Source organism: Tiliqua scincoides, chromosome 5 (assembly GCF_035046505.1).
Source record: "Tiliqua scincoides isolate rTilSci1 chromosome 5, rTilSci1.hap2, whole genome shotgun sequence".
Lineage (NCBI taxonomy): Eukaryota > Metazoa > Chordata > Lepidosauria > Squamata > Scincidae > Tiliqua > Tiliqua scincoides.
This window is the reverse complement of record NC_089825.1, coordinates 101,837,622-101,854,262: the sequence shown is the minus strand read 5'-3', so window position 1 is coordinate 101,854,262 and position 16,641 is coordinate 101,837,622. Positions and strand designations below refer to the sequence as shown.

General features: G+C 42.4%; 2 protein-coding genes across 2 annotated transcripts; both read left to right on the top strand.

Moving 5' to 3' along the window:
- The first annotated feature begins 4,293 nt into the window (after positions 1-4,293).
- Positions 4,294-5,226, top strand: LOC136652681 (olfactory receptor 13H1-like). Its single transcript, XM_066629604.1, has one exon. The coding sequence runs from the start codon at positions 4,294-4,296 to the stop codon at positions 5,224-5,226; it is 933 nt and encodes a 310-aa protein (XP_066485701.1).
- Positions 5,227-10,581: 5,355 nt separating this feature from the next.
- On the top strand, positions 10,582-11,514 carry LOC136652680 (olfactory receptor 13H1-like). Its single transcript, XM_066629603.1, has one exon. It carries the CDS (start codon positions 10,582-10,584, stop codon positions 11,512-11,514), a length of 933 nt encoding a protein of 310 aa, XP_066485700.1.
- The last annotated feature ends 5,127 nt before the right edge of the window (positions 11,515-16,641 follow it).

Here is a 16,641-nt window from a genome sequence, read left to right as displayed (position 1 = left end):
TAAACAACTATGGTGCATCAAAAGTTATGCCCATATGAGGGAAAACATTACTGCCCAATTGAAAAACAACCCACCTCAGATAAGAATTTACTATCTTCCTAGCCAGTTCAATCTTGTTAACATCAATGGTGTAACACCAGGAGGCAGGAGGTCAGACTGTAAGATGACCATCCCACTAAATTTTGAGTGATGTGGAGAATATCACTGCAGGCCTGGAGCCTCAAGGACAACGTCATCCTCTGGCCCAGGTCATTCTCCCCAAACTGTATAACAATCACATGAGGCGGGGCATGTGCGTACACAAACTCATAAGAGGCGGAGAGAAGCTGATCCCACAACCTGCCCCTCCCGGCAACCCAGCGCACTCTGGTCGCTGAACCAACTTGCAGCTGTGTGCCAAAACTGGAGGCAGCCCTCTTCCGTGCCCAGAAAACGATGGAGTGTCCACAGATAAGAACCTGAACTGTCCCTGCCCAGGAACCTGTGGACAAGCAGAACAAGGAATCACTATTCAACCTGCAATTACTTAAACTATATGGCAAGTACCATTAGTAAAGCAACGCCAGTGCAAAGGAGCGCTCAACTGCAGTCACAGGCCAAGCCCAGAAAACTTTCATGCAATTACATGAACTGATTGGCCAATGCCATCTGTAAAGCACCTGGCAACACCAGTGCAAAGGAGTGCCCAACCGCAGTCACAGGCCAAGCCCAGAAATTTTTGTGTTATCTGTTACACCCCTACCACCAGGGGAGGGGGGGAAATGGCCAAAGCCAAATCCTTCACTGCTCGTCAGGCTCGCTGACATAGTATTTAAACGCGCAAGAACACAAACGGCCAATGTTGTTATCATCACGGGCCGGCAGGCCAATATCAGCTGCTGCCAATACAGCCCCAATCGTGAACTAATGCAGGCCGTAGTCATCCACCTGGAACTCAAGGTCCACCACTTCCGTAAGGAAAAGAACCCTAAAGTGGAAAAATATAACAGGTGAGGCATCAGCATGGCAGAACAACGTACTGTGAACTTCAGGACGTACAGCCAAACTGGACCAAAGAGTTCTAACAGGGCACAAAACCAGGGTCTCAGTTTGACCAACCACACCTTGAAATTCCACCCCCCGCAGATCAGTTTCGAACAGCGGAAGGTGATAATGAGCGTTCCAGCCATAATAACTATGTCGTGCCATTATAAGGCCTCCCAGATTCATCACCCGCTGAGGCACATAAAACCTCACTCGGGCGGAAGGCACCAAAACATAATAATTCTGCTGGTTCTGAACATCAAGGACTCATAAGGAGTCGAACACAGCACCTCAAACGATTAACAACCCAACCAAAATCCCAGGGATAATGGGCTTACGCCGGTCAGGCTTGAGGGGGTATGCATGTTTCAGACCCTCAATCATTTTGTGTTCCATAAACTCTGTAATAGCATCAGCAAAACCTGAAGCCTTGGCGCAAAATTGCCAATGCTGCCAAGTACACTGATAAAGACCTACAAAATAAATGGATCCCATGCAGGTATAAGAGAAACCAAATAAGGTATTCTGGCTAAATAGGCCAGACCTGGGGAAAGGCCAGGCAGGGCTGCCCGAAAGGCCTCAAATTCCCTTGCCTTACTATGTTAGCACTGCTGGGTTGTTAAGCACAAACGCAGACCAAATTACATGTTGCACTCTGCAAAGTCAAGGGTTCAAAGCCAAAATGGCATCAGGTCAGGGTCCCGCAGTGCCCATGGTGGCAGCTGACAAAATGCTCCACCTGAAAATGAGATAAGGCGACGGCTATGCCTTTGTCCAGGTATGTGCTTAGCCAAAAGAAGGTGTTATTTGTAATACAGTATAACAAAACCCTGACCAGCCTCATTACCCGCGTGGACTGCTATGTGCGCTGGTAAATACACCGGAAGACAACATCTGAACAATGGGCAACGAGGGGGACAGGAAAGGACCTACCACACGGCTGGCTCCAACCTCCTTATCTAACTTAGCTTGAACTATTTCCTCCCTGCCCTTGACTGAAGACAGATTTCTATCCCACATAGGCCCCAAAGGAGGGGCACAGGAATCCTAAATCCCTTATAAAAAACCCCTCAAGTAACAACTGTGCATCCTGAGCCCCTGAATACCCAATTGAAAGTGCCATCAGCAGTCCAATTCTAATCAGGGTGGGCCCCCCTTCCAGCTTGAGGGGGCTGACCACCCCCTCTTCGGTCTGCCCCAGTTGGCTCCTCAGACCCCTCCAGCATCCTGCCAAAAGTTTGGAGCAATTGCAACCCTGAAGTAATTGGCGGTATTGTGGTGACATCATCACTTTATCACAAATTACTTCCGTGTCTGCACACTTGGTGTGATTGTGCCAGGAATCGCCGCCTCGGGTGGAAGAACCAATAGCTACTGCTGATTGGACATGAGATGCTGGAAGCACAGATTGCAGTGTGTTGGGGAGGTTTTAAAAGTGATGGGGAGGTTTTAAAATAGGGGATAATATCTGGCATGTGCCTTGCTGATGGATCCAGCTTTCCCATCTGGACATACAAGTGTACACTTCATTTTAAACATCACCATGAATGTCAGGGGGTAGGGGGTTAAGAAGCCTTTTACACATTCGTTTCTACTGGACACATAAATTGAGTTGTTTTTTGAGGGCAGAAGGTCTGGTCTTGAGGGTAGAGCCGCCATTAAACCTGAAGATAACATCTGAAGGTTGTTAGTTCAAGAACACCAGAAGCTTCTGTGTGTGGCAATACTTCAAAGCTGATAAGCTGAGCTGAAGTTTTCTTGAGTGGTAGACAAGAAACTGGCTGTAGCTCTCAGTTTGGGAGGCAACATGGCCAGAATGAAGACAAGACAGAAAAAGATCCACTTGGAAAGCAGTCTGTTCTTGAAAGCCAGAGCTTCTTTGCTTATTGTAAAAAAACCCTCGGGGATTTAGAGAAAGACTGCCCATGTAAACCACCTTAAATAAAGCCAAAGGAGCAATCCAATGGCCAGAATGGCAGTAGATAAATACCATTATTATTATTATTATTATTATTATTATTATTATTATTATTATTATTATTATTATTATTATTATTATTCCCTTCTTATGTCTTCTTACAAGTACATATTCTTATCAAGTGTTACAAAGTTCTGCTTGCTTACAAATATCCTTAAGGGTGCACTCAGTGGTGCTCCGGGGAATGGTGTATTCACAAATGGGAATACCAAAAAAGAACATTGTGCATTCATCAGCTAAGGAAAGCCATTAAAATAATCCTATTGTGATTTACTGTTCACAAGAATAAGAGAGCTGTCTATGCATTGCAAATGATTATGCCAACTTAGTACATTCTGTCAAGGGAGAGAGATACAAAATGCATCATTCTTTACGGTATATGGTTTAAATAGATAGTGAGTTGATCTAGTTTTCTCGTTTTGATGCAAGCCATTTTAAATCTTTCTCATTGTTCTGCATTTGAGGATGGATTATGATTTCTGTGTTTACAGAATGCTGTATGTGAACATAAGCTGACAAAGGACATCCAGGGTGCTTCAAAGAACTGACACAGCAATCCAATGCATGTCTACTCAGAAATAAGCTCCACTGAGTTTAATGGGGCTTATTCCCAGGTAAGTCTGTATAGCACTGCTGTCTCTGAGAAAACTAAGACTCAATTCAATGGGACTTAATATCAAGTGACTGTACTAAGCCTTAAATTGGTTTGTGGAAAAGAATGGGAGATGGTTGCTTCTCTCTCAAACAATAATGCATCAGTCTTTTCCATTCACAATGTCCTTTTCTATTCCCAAGTATGGATTCTTAGGGACTGCATTCATTTAATACCATTTTCCTCCATTAAATTACTGGTGCAGGATGCTTGTGTATTTCCCTATGATGTTGGAATAATCTCCCTGTTAGTTTATCTGTAAATCTGGTGAACTCATTGCCCAGAATGTTATGATAGTCCCTGGCCTAGATGCCTCTAAAAGGGCAATGGACAGATTTATGGAGGAAAAGTCCATCACAGGGTTATAAGTCATAATGAACATGTGTTTTAGAGGTAGACTATCTCTGAGTGCCAGGTGCAAAGGAGCGGCAATAGAATATTGATGTCTTGGGTGCTCCCAGAGGCATCTGGTGAGCTACTGTGAGCTACAGAAAGCTCGGCCCAATTGTCCCTTGCAGGACTCTTTATATACCAAAAGACAACTTTTCAGAAAGTAATTGTAGATTATTTTAAGACTTGCCTTTTTTATTTTTTTGTTTGTTGTTTCATATGTCATTCCAGATAATATTCAATAAAGGACATGGAAGAGGAAAATGAGACTGCCTTGACTGAGTTTATCCTGATTGGCTATTCTGGTCGCCCAAAGACAAGAATAGGCCTTATAATCCTCATCACCTTTGTGTATTCCATAACAGTGGTGGGTAATGGTCTCATTATCCTGGTGACCATAGCTGACCCTCGACTTCACAACCCCATGTACTTCTTCCTCTGTAACCTGTCCTTCCTTGACGTTGGCTATTCCACCACTTCAATACCACAGGCCATTGCAAACCTTCTCGTGGACAGGCCCACCATCCCCTTCACAAGGTGCTACCTTCAAATGAACAGTGGTGTCTATTTAGCAGTGACTGAGTGTTTCCTCTTGGCCATCATGGCTTACGATAGGTATATAGCCATTTCCAGACCGTTGCATTACATGCTAGTCATGAGCAAGAAGTTTTGTATTCAGTTGGCAGTTGTAACATGGACCAGTGGCTTCTTTTTAGGTGTGTTACCTGTTTGTGTCGTGCCCTCTCGTTTTTGTGGGAATAATGTGATTGACTACATATCATGTGAACTCAAAGCCGTTATGAAGCTTGTTTGCTCGGACACCACTTTGAGCCAACTAGTTATGTTCCTTACTGGAAGTCTCACATTGCTTGGCCCTTTTGGCTTTATCCTTTTTTCATATTTGCGCATTCTTGTGTCCATTCTGAGAATCCATTCCTCTGGGGGAAGGCTCAAGGCTTTCTCCACCTGTGCATCCCATTTGACTGTGGTAACCATTTACTATGGAACCTTTATGTTCTCCTATCTTCAACCTCAAACTAAGACCACACAGGATTTGGACAAGGTAGTGTCTCTCTTCTATGGAATAGTGACTCCCATGTTAAATCCATTGATCTACACACTGAGAAATCAGGAGGTTATCGGGGCACTGAGAAGACTTATGAGAAGCAAAGGGAATTTATAAACACTGTGGGGTAACACAGATGGAATGGTACATCTGATGGAAATATTGTACATTGGTATGTTGTGCGTTGTGATACTTCACTTTCATTATTCATATAATTGCTGCAAATAAATGTTTGCTCAGAAAAAAAGTTTCATCTAGAATTGTTGCATTGATAAATCATAAGAGCCTTACTGATATTGTCAATATTGTCAGCATGCCAGGAAAGTTTACAGCACAGTCCTGTGCATTTTTACTTTGAATTTAGTCCCTTTAGACTTAATCTCTGGTAAGTGTGAATAGGATTATTCATGGTATTAGGCAATTCCATTCATTGTCAATAACCTTTCAAGTAAATGAATATAGGAAGGAAATGGAGCATGAATAGTAATATAGCACATGTTTTGTATACAGAAGGTTCCAGGTTCAATCACTGGTGTTTAGGCAGGACTTGGAAATATCCCTATCTAAGACAGTAGAAGATCAGCATTGGTATGTTGAATCAATATGGACCTTGACGGACCAATGAACTGAATTCTATAAGGTAGCTTCATGTTTTGACATATGTTGACTACCACTTCAGAAACCAGCTCAAAAAAAAAAGCCAGCAGGGATTAGACCTGCTGCACCAAAGTTCATGTGTTTGATTTTGTTGGCTACCTGCTCTTTCAGCAGAGCAATACTGGAAACCCAAACTTGTGTCTCAAAATGTTATGTAGAATGGGGACGTGTGATGCAGAGCAGCAGGTGAGGCAGAACCATCCCCATGTTTTCCATGGAAAAGTGCCAAAGCTGCCCTGACTGCTTACATCCAAGGAGGCTCTCCATACACCCAAGAAAGTGGGTGTATGAAGATCTTTCTTGGGTATAAGGATATCCTCCTTGGTGTAAGCGGGTGGGCGGCTGCAACACTTTTCCATGGACAACAAGGGTGCTGTTCTGCCTCACCTGTCCCACACGGCACACCCCTGATATAGAAATACTTACAGATTCCAACTCAGACTTTGAGGTTCCAGTTTACAAGATATATTCAATGAAATGAAACAATGTCAGAATCCATTATTGCTCCAGATATATATTTCTGGAATTATGCAATCTAGATGAAGACCTTCCTTTCTTCCTCCCCAGACACCCATTATTTTCGTGGTGGCATCTTAAAAAAAAAAATCAATACTTTCAGTGTTTCCCAGTTTTTCACTTTATTATTTTCTGTATGCAGAGCATTATTGTCTGAGACCCAACCTGAGGTTTGAATTTTTTGTTTACCTCTTTTATGAAAATACACAGATTTACTACCTCAATGAAAAAGTAGGGTACACGTGCACCAAGAAATCACATTTGACTTGGGTATCCACTTCTCAATTACCGGTATCCACTGAATGAAATAAAAACTTCATACTTTCTTTTATTAACTTTTATCTTTTTGCAAAATATGCATAGGTGTGACTTCTTTCCCTAAAAAAATAGTAAATGTATAATGGTTTCCATAGAACAAAATTTATAGATATACGTAGCATCCAATGGCAGGATTAAAAGCATTTATGCATTATTTTTTCCCAGTTTAGAAAAACCAGGCCAATTGTGATCTGAGCAAAATTCTCCAAAATTTGGCTCATTCTGTAATTAGCTGTACTCGATGCCAGCCATTCCCAGCCTTCCCTGTTACTCATTTATCACGTTTCCAATATTTACTTTGAAAAGGAGGAGACGGAAAGAAACTGGTGGGTAGGAAGGTTAGTAAGGCTAGGAAGTGTTGGCTGCCCATATTTTTTACCCATTGCATTTACAGAAAATTAGAGCAACTATGGAGGTTTCTAACCATGCTTTGAATCGTCCACTGTGCCACTATTGATGGAATCTATAGCTTTGAGGGTGCAATCCTAAGATTGCTTTGAGCTGGCGTAAGTCCCTTATGCCATCCTGGGAGTGTAGCAAACGTGCCCCAGGGCACATTTGTGCCTCCATGAGAGTCAGCCAAGCCAGTGCACGAATGTGCGCTGCCCCACGGAGGCCAGATCTGACCTCCGCACCAATGTGGATGGGTAAGTTTGCCTCGGCGGCAGGCTGTCAGCACAGGGATTTGGGGAGAGTGGGGGAGGGTCTACCAGTCTGCCTGTTCCAATGCTGGTTAGGATTTGGGTGTTATTTACTTGTTTACCATAGTTTTTATTTCTTGTATTTATCCTTTCCTGGAGACTTTGGCATAGTATAGATAGATGTGTGTATGGATCATCTATATGGAATTTGGGTGTACAAATTTAAACAGGCTTACCCCCAGGCAAGGGAACAAATGTTCTCTTAGGGAGAAGACCTCCAGGACTTCCCCTTGCAGTATGAAGCACAAGCTCCGTTGGCACTGTCGCATTGGCGGGGGAATTGATGGAATTGGGTTGTAAGTTGCATTGAAATTAATGGGCCCCGTTTGTCACACAACTAACTTTTCTCATTGATTTAGGTCAGGGGTGTCCAAACTTTTTGACAGGAGGGCCACATCATCCTTCTGACACTGTGTTGGGGGTCGGGAAAAATAATTAATTTACATTTCACATTTGAATAAATTTACACAAATTTACATAAATGAATATATTAGAGGTGGAACTTATATGAATGAAAGAAGATCTTGCACAAAGCAAGGCTGGCCTTTCCTTCGCTGCCGCGGCTGCATCACAGATGTGAAACACCAAGCAGTGGAGGGAGCCCTCATCCCAAAACTCATTCGAGAGGTCGAACAGTTGCTGTCATGCTGGGAGCAGTTGCATCAGGCCAGCATGGGCTCCAGCAAGTCTCCGGAGGACCAGAGACTCATTGGAGACTAAGGGCTCCCTGCGGGCCAGAATGGGAGTCCCCAAGAGCTGTAAATGGCCACCAGACCAGGGTTTGGGCATCCCTGATTTAGGTCATGCCTAGATAGGTGTCACTTTCTTTGGATAAGACCCAATATAAAAACCAAAATATGTACAGAGTATAGTGCTAGTATTATTGTATGAAAGATGTTTGTTGCTGATTATCAAGAAGATATCCCAATTAAACTAACCATTCATCCTTATTGGCTATTCCAATGAAAAAGGATAGCTTTTATTTCTTCCTCTCTCCCCCATTTCTTCCTTAATTAGAAGTGGTTTTACCACTTGGGTGTGGGAGTTCACCATCAGCTGCACACATCTATGTACTTTTTCTCAGCAACCTCTCTTTCATTGATATCTGCTCTTGTCCAGTGTCTGTACCACAAAATCTGCAAATGCTTAACAGAAACATACTTAGACAATATGTGGCTCAGATGAAAAACACCAAGGCCAACACCAAGCTAGGCACTGTTGGAGAGCTCATGCTTAGCCAAGGGTCAACTAGGCCAGGATGACCTTTGACCCCCTGAACCTGTGGCAGCAGTGGAACAAGTTGCCAGTTCAGTCCCTGTCACCCTGTCTATAAATAGGCATGGCCTTTAGGTGCCCTTCAGTAATGGGCACTAAGGCCTAAGGGCCCAATCCTATCCAACTTTCCAGCGCTGATGCAGCTGTACCAACAGGTGTGCGCTGCATCCTGCAGTGAGGGGGCAGTCATGAAATCCTTCTCTTTTGTTCCCTTATCTCAGGGCTACACTGCAGCTGTATTGGCACTGGAAAGTTGGACAGACTTGAGCCCTAAGTGAGGTTCCATGTGACCTGTGAGGAAGGGAGGGGGGTTGGTTGGCATTGCTACCTATCACCCACTGCATGTAAGCTTGGGGGTGCATGTCCAATGTTGCACCTGGCACTGGAGTTGTCTAGCCCACTCTTTCTATACAAAAGTTCTCTTAGGATGTGCTCAGTCTTGCTTGCATTAAATTCTTAGGGAACACTGGAGGAAGAGGGAGACTTCATACTGATCCTTGACTTTGATCATTTATTTTGTGAGGAACCACTAAGGCTATTGACCAAAGTTCTTATTTGGGAGCAAAGGGTCATTCAGGACTTTGCTGCTTCTTATTGTCGGTTTTAAATTGCAAATGTGTGTATATGCAATATCATGTAACTATTATTGCAGGGCGTTTTGTTAATCACCTGGTAGGCCCATACCATGGGATGACAAAGTAGGATAGAAAGAAATGCAGAAGCCATCCAATCAAGAGGCAGTAATTTCAGTGTCTTGCTGAACATGGCTATTCCTCCAGGTACATATTCTTATCAAGTTATGACATTTGCTCTGGTTGTAAATCTTCTTAAGTGTTCTCTCCATGGGGCTCCTGGGATTATTCCCAAGTGAGAATACAGAGAAAGAACATGGTGCAATAATATTCTCCAGTTAAGGAAACTTGCTAACATAAAAAATTCCATTGGGCTTTTCATTCTCTTACATAGCCTGTAATAGAGTTTTCTATGCTTTACGAATGTTTAAACCAACTGCATTCTGGCAAGGGAAGGACATGCAAAAATGCACCATTCTTTACGATTATAATGTATTTTGTTCATGAGCTGATCTAGTTTTCCAAGTTTTGTTCAAGCAGTTTTCAAGCTTTCTAATTTCCGTGCAGTTGAGGACTGACTACAGTTTGTGCATTTAAAGAATGCTGCTTCTCAATTTAATAACAAATGCTGACAAAGGACATCTGGAATGCTTTGGAGAATTGAGGTATCTAAGGACCAGTTCAGTTCAATGGGATTTACTCTCAAGTAAGTGCCTTTAGAATTACAGACTCAAATTCTGTGCATCAGAAGTGTGAGATAGTTTCTTCCTTTTCTAACAATAACGAATCTTATCTTTTCAATTCATTCTGGCCTTTTCTATTCCCAAGTACTAATTTGAAGACACTGACTACATTCATTTAGCCTAAGTCACTTTGTTTCTTTTAATGAAAAGTGGGTGTCAATTCAGTCAAACTTCAATAAAATAAACAATGAAAACATAATAACGCTTAGATGTAAATGCAACAAATTTTAATATACGACTATGAATAATATTGGGTTGTGTTGGAATTTTATGTGACCTAATTCCAAACATGAGCCCAGTTGATGTGTGATTAACCTTACACACACACACACACACACACACACACACACACACACAGAGAGAGAGAGAGAGAGAGAGAGAGAGAGAGAGAGAGAGAGAGAGAGATCCTTTTGCAAAGAGACAAATTCCTATTTCCCCATATTTGTTCTTTTGTTGTCTTTAATGAAACCTGTATGTTTATTTAATAAATGTTTTAACAAACGATTCATTTGTATTTTATCACTACTACATCATTGCACATTTCTCATACTGAGAAAAGAAACTTCCTACTCTTATCACCAGCATCCCAGTTATTGATAGATAACTCTTTGAAAATTAACTGTAACTTATCTGTAGAATAATCTACTCTTTATTTTTTTATTTTGTTGCAGATCATATTCAATAAAGGACATGGAAGAGGAAAATGAGACTACCTTGACTGAGTTCATCTTGATTGGCTATTCTGGTCATCCAAAGACAAGGATAGGACTCATTATCCTCATGAGTGCTGTATATTCCGTAACACTGACGGGAAACAGTCTCATTATCTTGGTGACCATAGCTGACCCTCGACTTCACAACCCCATGTACTTCTTCCTCTGTAACCTATCCATCCTTGACGTTGGCTATTCCACCTCTTCAATACCACAGGCCATTGCAAACCTTCTCGTGGACAGGCCCACCATGCCTTTTGCAAGGTGCTACTTTCAAATGAACAGTGGTGCCTATTTAGCCGTGACTGAGTGTTTCCTCTTGGCCATCATGGCTTATGATAGGTATATAGCCATTTCTAGACCGTTGCATTACATGCTAGTCATGAGCAAGAAGTTTTGTATTCAGTTGGCAGTTGTAACATGGACCAGCGGCTTCTTTTTAGGTGTGTTGCCTATTTGTGTTATGCCTGCTCGATTTTGTGGGAATAATGTGATTGACCACATGACATGTGAACTCAAAGCTGTTATGAAGCTTATTTGCACAGATAACTCCTTGAACCAACTAGTTACCTTCATCACTGGGAGTCTCACATTGCTTGGTCCTTTTGCCTTCATCCTTTTTTCATATTTGCGCATCCTTGTGGCCATTCTGAGAATCCATTCCTCTGGGGGAAGGCTCAAGGCTTTCTCCACCTGTGCTTCCCATTTGACCGTGGTAACCATTTTCTATGGGACCTTTATTTTCTCTTATCTTCAACCCCAAACTAAGACCACACGGGATTTGGACAAGGTAGTGTCTCTCTTCTATGGAATAGTGACTCCCATGTTAAATCCATTGATCTACACACTGAGAAATCAGGAAGTTATCGGGGCACTGAGAAGACTTGTGAGAAGCAAAGGGAATTTATAAACACCATGGGGGTAACACAGATCTGATGGAACTATTACACACTGTATGTCATGACTTTTATTACTTAACTTTCATTACTCATATTATTGCTGCAAATAAATGTTTGCCTGGAAAAAATTTTTTATCTAAAAAAATGTGTTGAAAACAATAAGAGCCTTAAAATATTAGCAGCATGTTCAAGAAAATGTACAGCACAATCCAATGCAGTTTTGCTTGGAATTGTGTCCCTTTGGACTTACCCTCAGATAAGTGTATTTAGGATTGCAGCCTGATTCATGTAGTTCTATTATTCCACTCATGCCAATGACCCTTCATGTCAGGTAAATGAATTTAGGAGAAGTCGACAAGAATTGTAGCTCAGTAGTATAACTTGAACTTTGCATTCGGAAGACCCCAGATTCAGTGACTGAACCCATGTCAGTGTTGGTTTGTTGGGTCAATATGAACCTTGATGGACCAATGTACTGAATTATGTAATGCAGCCTCACATTTGTATGTTGACTCCCACTTTGGAAACCAGCCCAACACAAAATAAAATTCCAGCAGGGATTAGAACTGCTACACCAAAATACAAGTGTTTGACACACACAGGGCATTATCTGCTCCTTTAACAGGACAATACTGGAAACCCAAACCTGTAATTCGAAAAGTTATATAGTGATGCTTAGAGATTCCAGCTCATACTTTGAGATTCCATATTACAAAATACTGTATATTTAATGAGGTGATACAATGTCAGAATCCATCATGGCCCCATATGTATATTTCTAGAGTTGTACAAGCTGGATGAGGGCAAGTCTTCCTTTCTCTCTCCCATGACACCCTTTATTTTTATCAAAGCTTCTTTTAAAAAAATCAATACTTTTAGGAAACTAGAAAGGTTATATGGTTTTATTTTGGAGTTGCAAATATATGTTTCCCAGTTTTTCACTGGATTATTTCTGTGTGCAGAACATTACTGTGTGAGCCCCAACACATAGTTTGAAGTCGTTGTTTACCTTGTTAACAAAAATACACAGATTTACTACCTCAGTTCAGGGATCGGAACTTGAGTCTGAGACTCGAACTCTAGTCGTGAAAAAGTGGGTTTTCACAACTTGTAGGAAACTTGAGTCATGCCATGCCCCTGACTCAATAAATCATTTCTCCCAGTTTAGGAAAGCCATACCATATGAAGCGAGCTAAATTCTCCCACAAAGTTGGGCTCCGTTTACAATTAGCTGTGCTCAATGATAGCCATTTCTAGCCTTCCCTGTTACAAATTCCTCACCTTTTGCTTTATTTACTTTGAAAAGGGAGAGAAGGAAAGAAATTGGTAGGAAGGAAGGCTGGAAAGACTAGGAACAGTGGGTGGCTCCTTGCTTGTTTCCCATTTATTCCCAGGAAACTTGAAAAACCATGGAGGTTTCTAACTATGCTTGGAATTCTCTACTGTGCCACTATTATCTGGGAATCTATAGCTTTTATTTACCTTAGATACTCGCCTATAAGGTGAAAAATTTCTTCCCAGAAAAGCAGCCTAAGTCATTGCCCCGCCTTATCTCCGGGGCAGGCAAGCTGCGAGGGTGGGGGGGGGGAGGTGAGGGAGCCAGCCAATCACTATTGTGGGAGGGAGGGAGCGAGGGAGCAAGTGATCTTCTGCTGAGAGGAGGCTGTGCAGGCTGGGGTTGCTGCTTAGCGTTTGCAGTGCAGGTGTGCTCTACATGCTGCTTCAGGCTGTTGCTCAGCTACAGGAGCTCCAAGTGCAGGGCAGGGCAGGGCAATTGCCACCGCAGCCATCAGCAGCCACCCTAGCTCAGCACCAGCACCCACGGAGGCATCTCTGGAGCAGCACCCAAGACAGAACAGGAGACAATGAGCTGTGTGTGGGAGGGGGCATCTGAGCGAGGGAGAAGCAGTCATTTGAAACAGCTGAGTCCATCTCCTCTTTCCTTCGTGTTCCCCCTTCCCCCCTTCCTACTGTATTTAAACTTCAAGCACTCCATTGGAAAACTCAACTTGCTAACCCCCTTCCCATCTCCCCACAGATTAAGTTGGACATGGTGGGGAAGGGGGAGAGTGATCTTTTTAAAGAGAGAGAGAGAGAGAGAGAGAGAGAGAGAGAGGCAGCCTGCAGAAGGCTGTACCTTTGTTTCTCAAGCCATTGAAAGGGTTAAGTCCATCTTTCCTTCTTTCTTTGCCCCTCCCCCTTGTTGAATCTAAACTTTAAACTCTCTGTTGCGAAGCTGAGGCTTGCTAACCCCTCTCCCCATAATCATTCACCACTGATGAAGTTGTACTGGGGGGGAGAGGAAGAGTTAACTTTTATAAAAGGAAAAGTTTGTATGAGTGTGTGTGACAGAGAGAGCACTTAAAACAGTTAAGGCTACAATCCTAGCCTCACTTTCATGGGAGTAAGCCCCACTGACTATTAAGGGACTTGCTTCTGAGTAGGCATGCCTAGGATTGGGCTCCCAGTCTATTCCCTCCTCTTGCTTTCCTCTCCACCTCTCCCCTTACTGTATACAGTCACACTTCAGTCTCTCCTTTGCAAAACTTTTTGCTAACCTCATTTCCCCCTATCCTCACCAATGAAGTTGGACTGGAGGGGAAAAGTCCCTGCATTTGTGTATGTGGGGGGGGGGAGCATCTGTGAGAGAGAGAGAGAAGCAATCTCCCTGTGTGTGTGTGTCCTTTTCACTGGAAGAGTCCTGGAGACCTTGCAAAGATGCAAAACACAGGAAAAGCACAGAGTAGAATTTAAAGTAGAATTATTCTGCAGCAACAGGTATTTTAGCCAGAGATCTTAGCTGCATGCTGGCAGGAGCTAGGAAGCACTTGCAACAGCTGCTTATGTAGTAAGCTTTTAGGAGAGCATGCTTGCTTCTGCAGTATCCCCAGGCAATCAGGCATTCCTCCTCCTCTGCCCCTGCTAGTCTTTGAAAGGACAGGAAAGGGGAGCAGGAACCTGGAGCACATTCCATGCGTGTCGTCAATGGGGCTTACTCCCAGGAAAGTGCGTGTAGGATGGCAGCCTTTGAGCCCAAGCCAGTGCATGCCTACTCAGAAGAAAGTTCTATTATTGTCAATGGGGCTTACTCCCAGGAAAAGATGACAGTGAAGCTAAGCCAGCAGTGGGGGGTGGGGGTGAAAGGAAAAGGGCAGAATCACCCCACTTCTTTAAGAGTGAAACTCCCCTGACAGCCTTGATCCTGCTGTAAATCAAGAGGAGGAAACAGCCCTCAGACCAGGTGAGGGTGGGCTTGTTGCAGCTGCAGGATGCACCTTCCCTGAAAGTGGAAACACTCCCATCAAATGTCTCACAAACTACAATTCAGAGTACCATTACTTAGGAATAACACCCAGGGAAAGCAATGGGTTTGCTTCTGAGTAAATAGGGTTTCAGCTATGTGCAGCTATACTTGGTCACAGCCATTTGCTGTTGCTTTTATCTGCTGTGAATTGAATTGCATACTCCCAGTTGTGTTCTAAGTTGTATGTTATATGTAGAGCTTCTGGCTTAAGAGCAGAAGACTCTGCCTTTGCACTGTTTTGCACCAGATATGTCCTGAGAAATTCTGAGTGATAGATCACTTTTTTTATGTTTTAGTTTTTTTCCTGTGCTGGTCTTCAATCACTGGTTCAAACATGAATTGATCACCAAAAATTAGCTATTGGTGGGGCTTTCACAGTCAACTAGCTGCCTCCCTTCCTGCCTTGCTGGCCCTGCAAGGCATTCTGGAGTACTGCCATGATTCCATTCTCTTTCAAGTACCCCTAAAGGTCCTGTTGAGTACCCCTGGGGGTACATGAACCCCAGGTTGGGAACCACTGTTCTATTAGTATGTTGTTTACAGTGCACTTAATACTCTGACAGTGTTTACAAAAAGGTTGTGGAGACTGGAATTAAAAAAGCTACTGAATACAAATGTATTTTATGATCTTTTACTTTATTTTTAATAAATTAGATGTACAGTTCTTAGATAACAATTACTGGACATTTTCCAGGATCTGACTTCTGGTAAAATCAGACAAAATTATAGGCAGTCACCTCCCTAATTTAAACCCCGACTTATCTGAGGATCATAGCAAATTCCATGATTTTGGGCTCAAAACCTGCCCTCGTCTTATCTGTGAGATTGACTTATAGGCGAGTATCTGCGGTACTTATCTACTATTGTTTTAATTTTTTTTAAATGTATCTATTCCTTGGAGATTTGGGCATGGAGTATGGAGTAGTGTTCATGGGTATGGTTTTGGTTTACTTGTTTATGTTCCAACATAAATAATACCATACACTGTTCAGATATGATGCAACTGTAGACAGCAATGCATCCACAATTACCACATGCATAGGACCATACCACAAAGCTCTGTCCCCATCATAGAATGTTCTCCCCCACTCTCCTCAGGGACAATGTTTGCCTGAAGATCCTCCCCATGAGGGTGGAGTGTTGGGTGCCATCATTTTATTTCTTGCAAAGAGTTTCTACATAGGGTCCTTCTTTCAGACAAACACTGTTCTGGAGAGGAAAGAGTTGTGGAGGTACAGATCACAGTAGTGGGGATAAAGCTTCTGACATACTGCTAGACATTGTGTAACTGTTGATGGTGTCCACCGTTACTTAACTTTTGAACTTCATTCATAGAATGAATGGAGGTTTGGACCATAGCTCTGTGGTTCATGTGGAGACACATTGATTTCTAATGGAACACATAATTAGAACTTGCTTGCTTTCTATTAGATTATAGCAGAAGCATATTTTCCAGCAACATAAAATTCTTCCTTGCTTACAAATGTTCTTAAGGGTGCTCTCAATGCTGCTACTGGGATTATGCACAAATGGGAATACACAGAACAAACATCGTGCAAAAATATCCAGCAGTTAAGAAAATTCACTGAAATAAAAATCCTATTTGGCTTTTCATTCACTGATGTGGATCATGAGAATAACAGAACTGTCCGTGGATTACAAACAATTAATGATTATGTTCAGGCAAAGGAGAAGATAAAAATACATTATTCTTGATGGTATGTAGTTTGAATTGTAATGTGTCATATTAATACTGAGTTGATGGAGTTTTTATTCAGTTTTTAATTTTCCTCATTTTTCCTACATTTGAGGACTGATTTTAATGCTTGTGTTT

Bases quoted from the DNA above. Each gene is read 5' to 3' on its own strand.
- LOC136652681 (XM_066629604.1), top strand. From the start codon at position 4,294: ATGGAAGAGGAAAATGAGACTGCCTTGACTGAGTTTATCCTGATTGGC.
- LOC136652680 (XM_066629603.1), top strand. From the start codon at position 10,582: ATGGAAGAGGAAAATGAGACTACCTTGACTGAGTTCATCTTGATTGGC.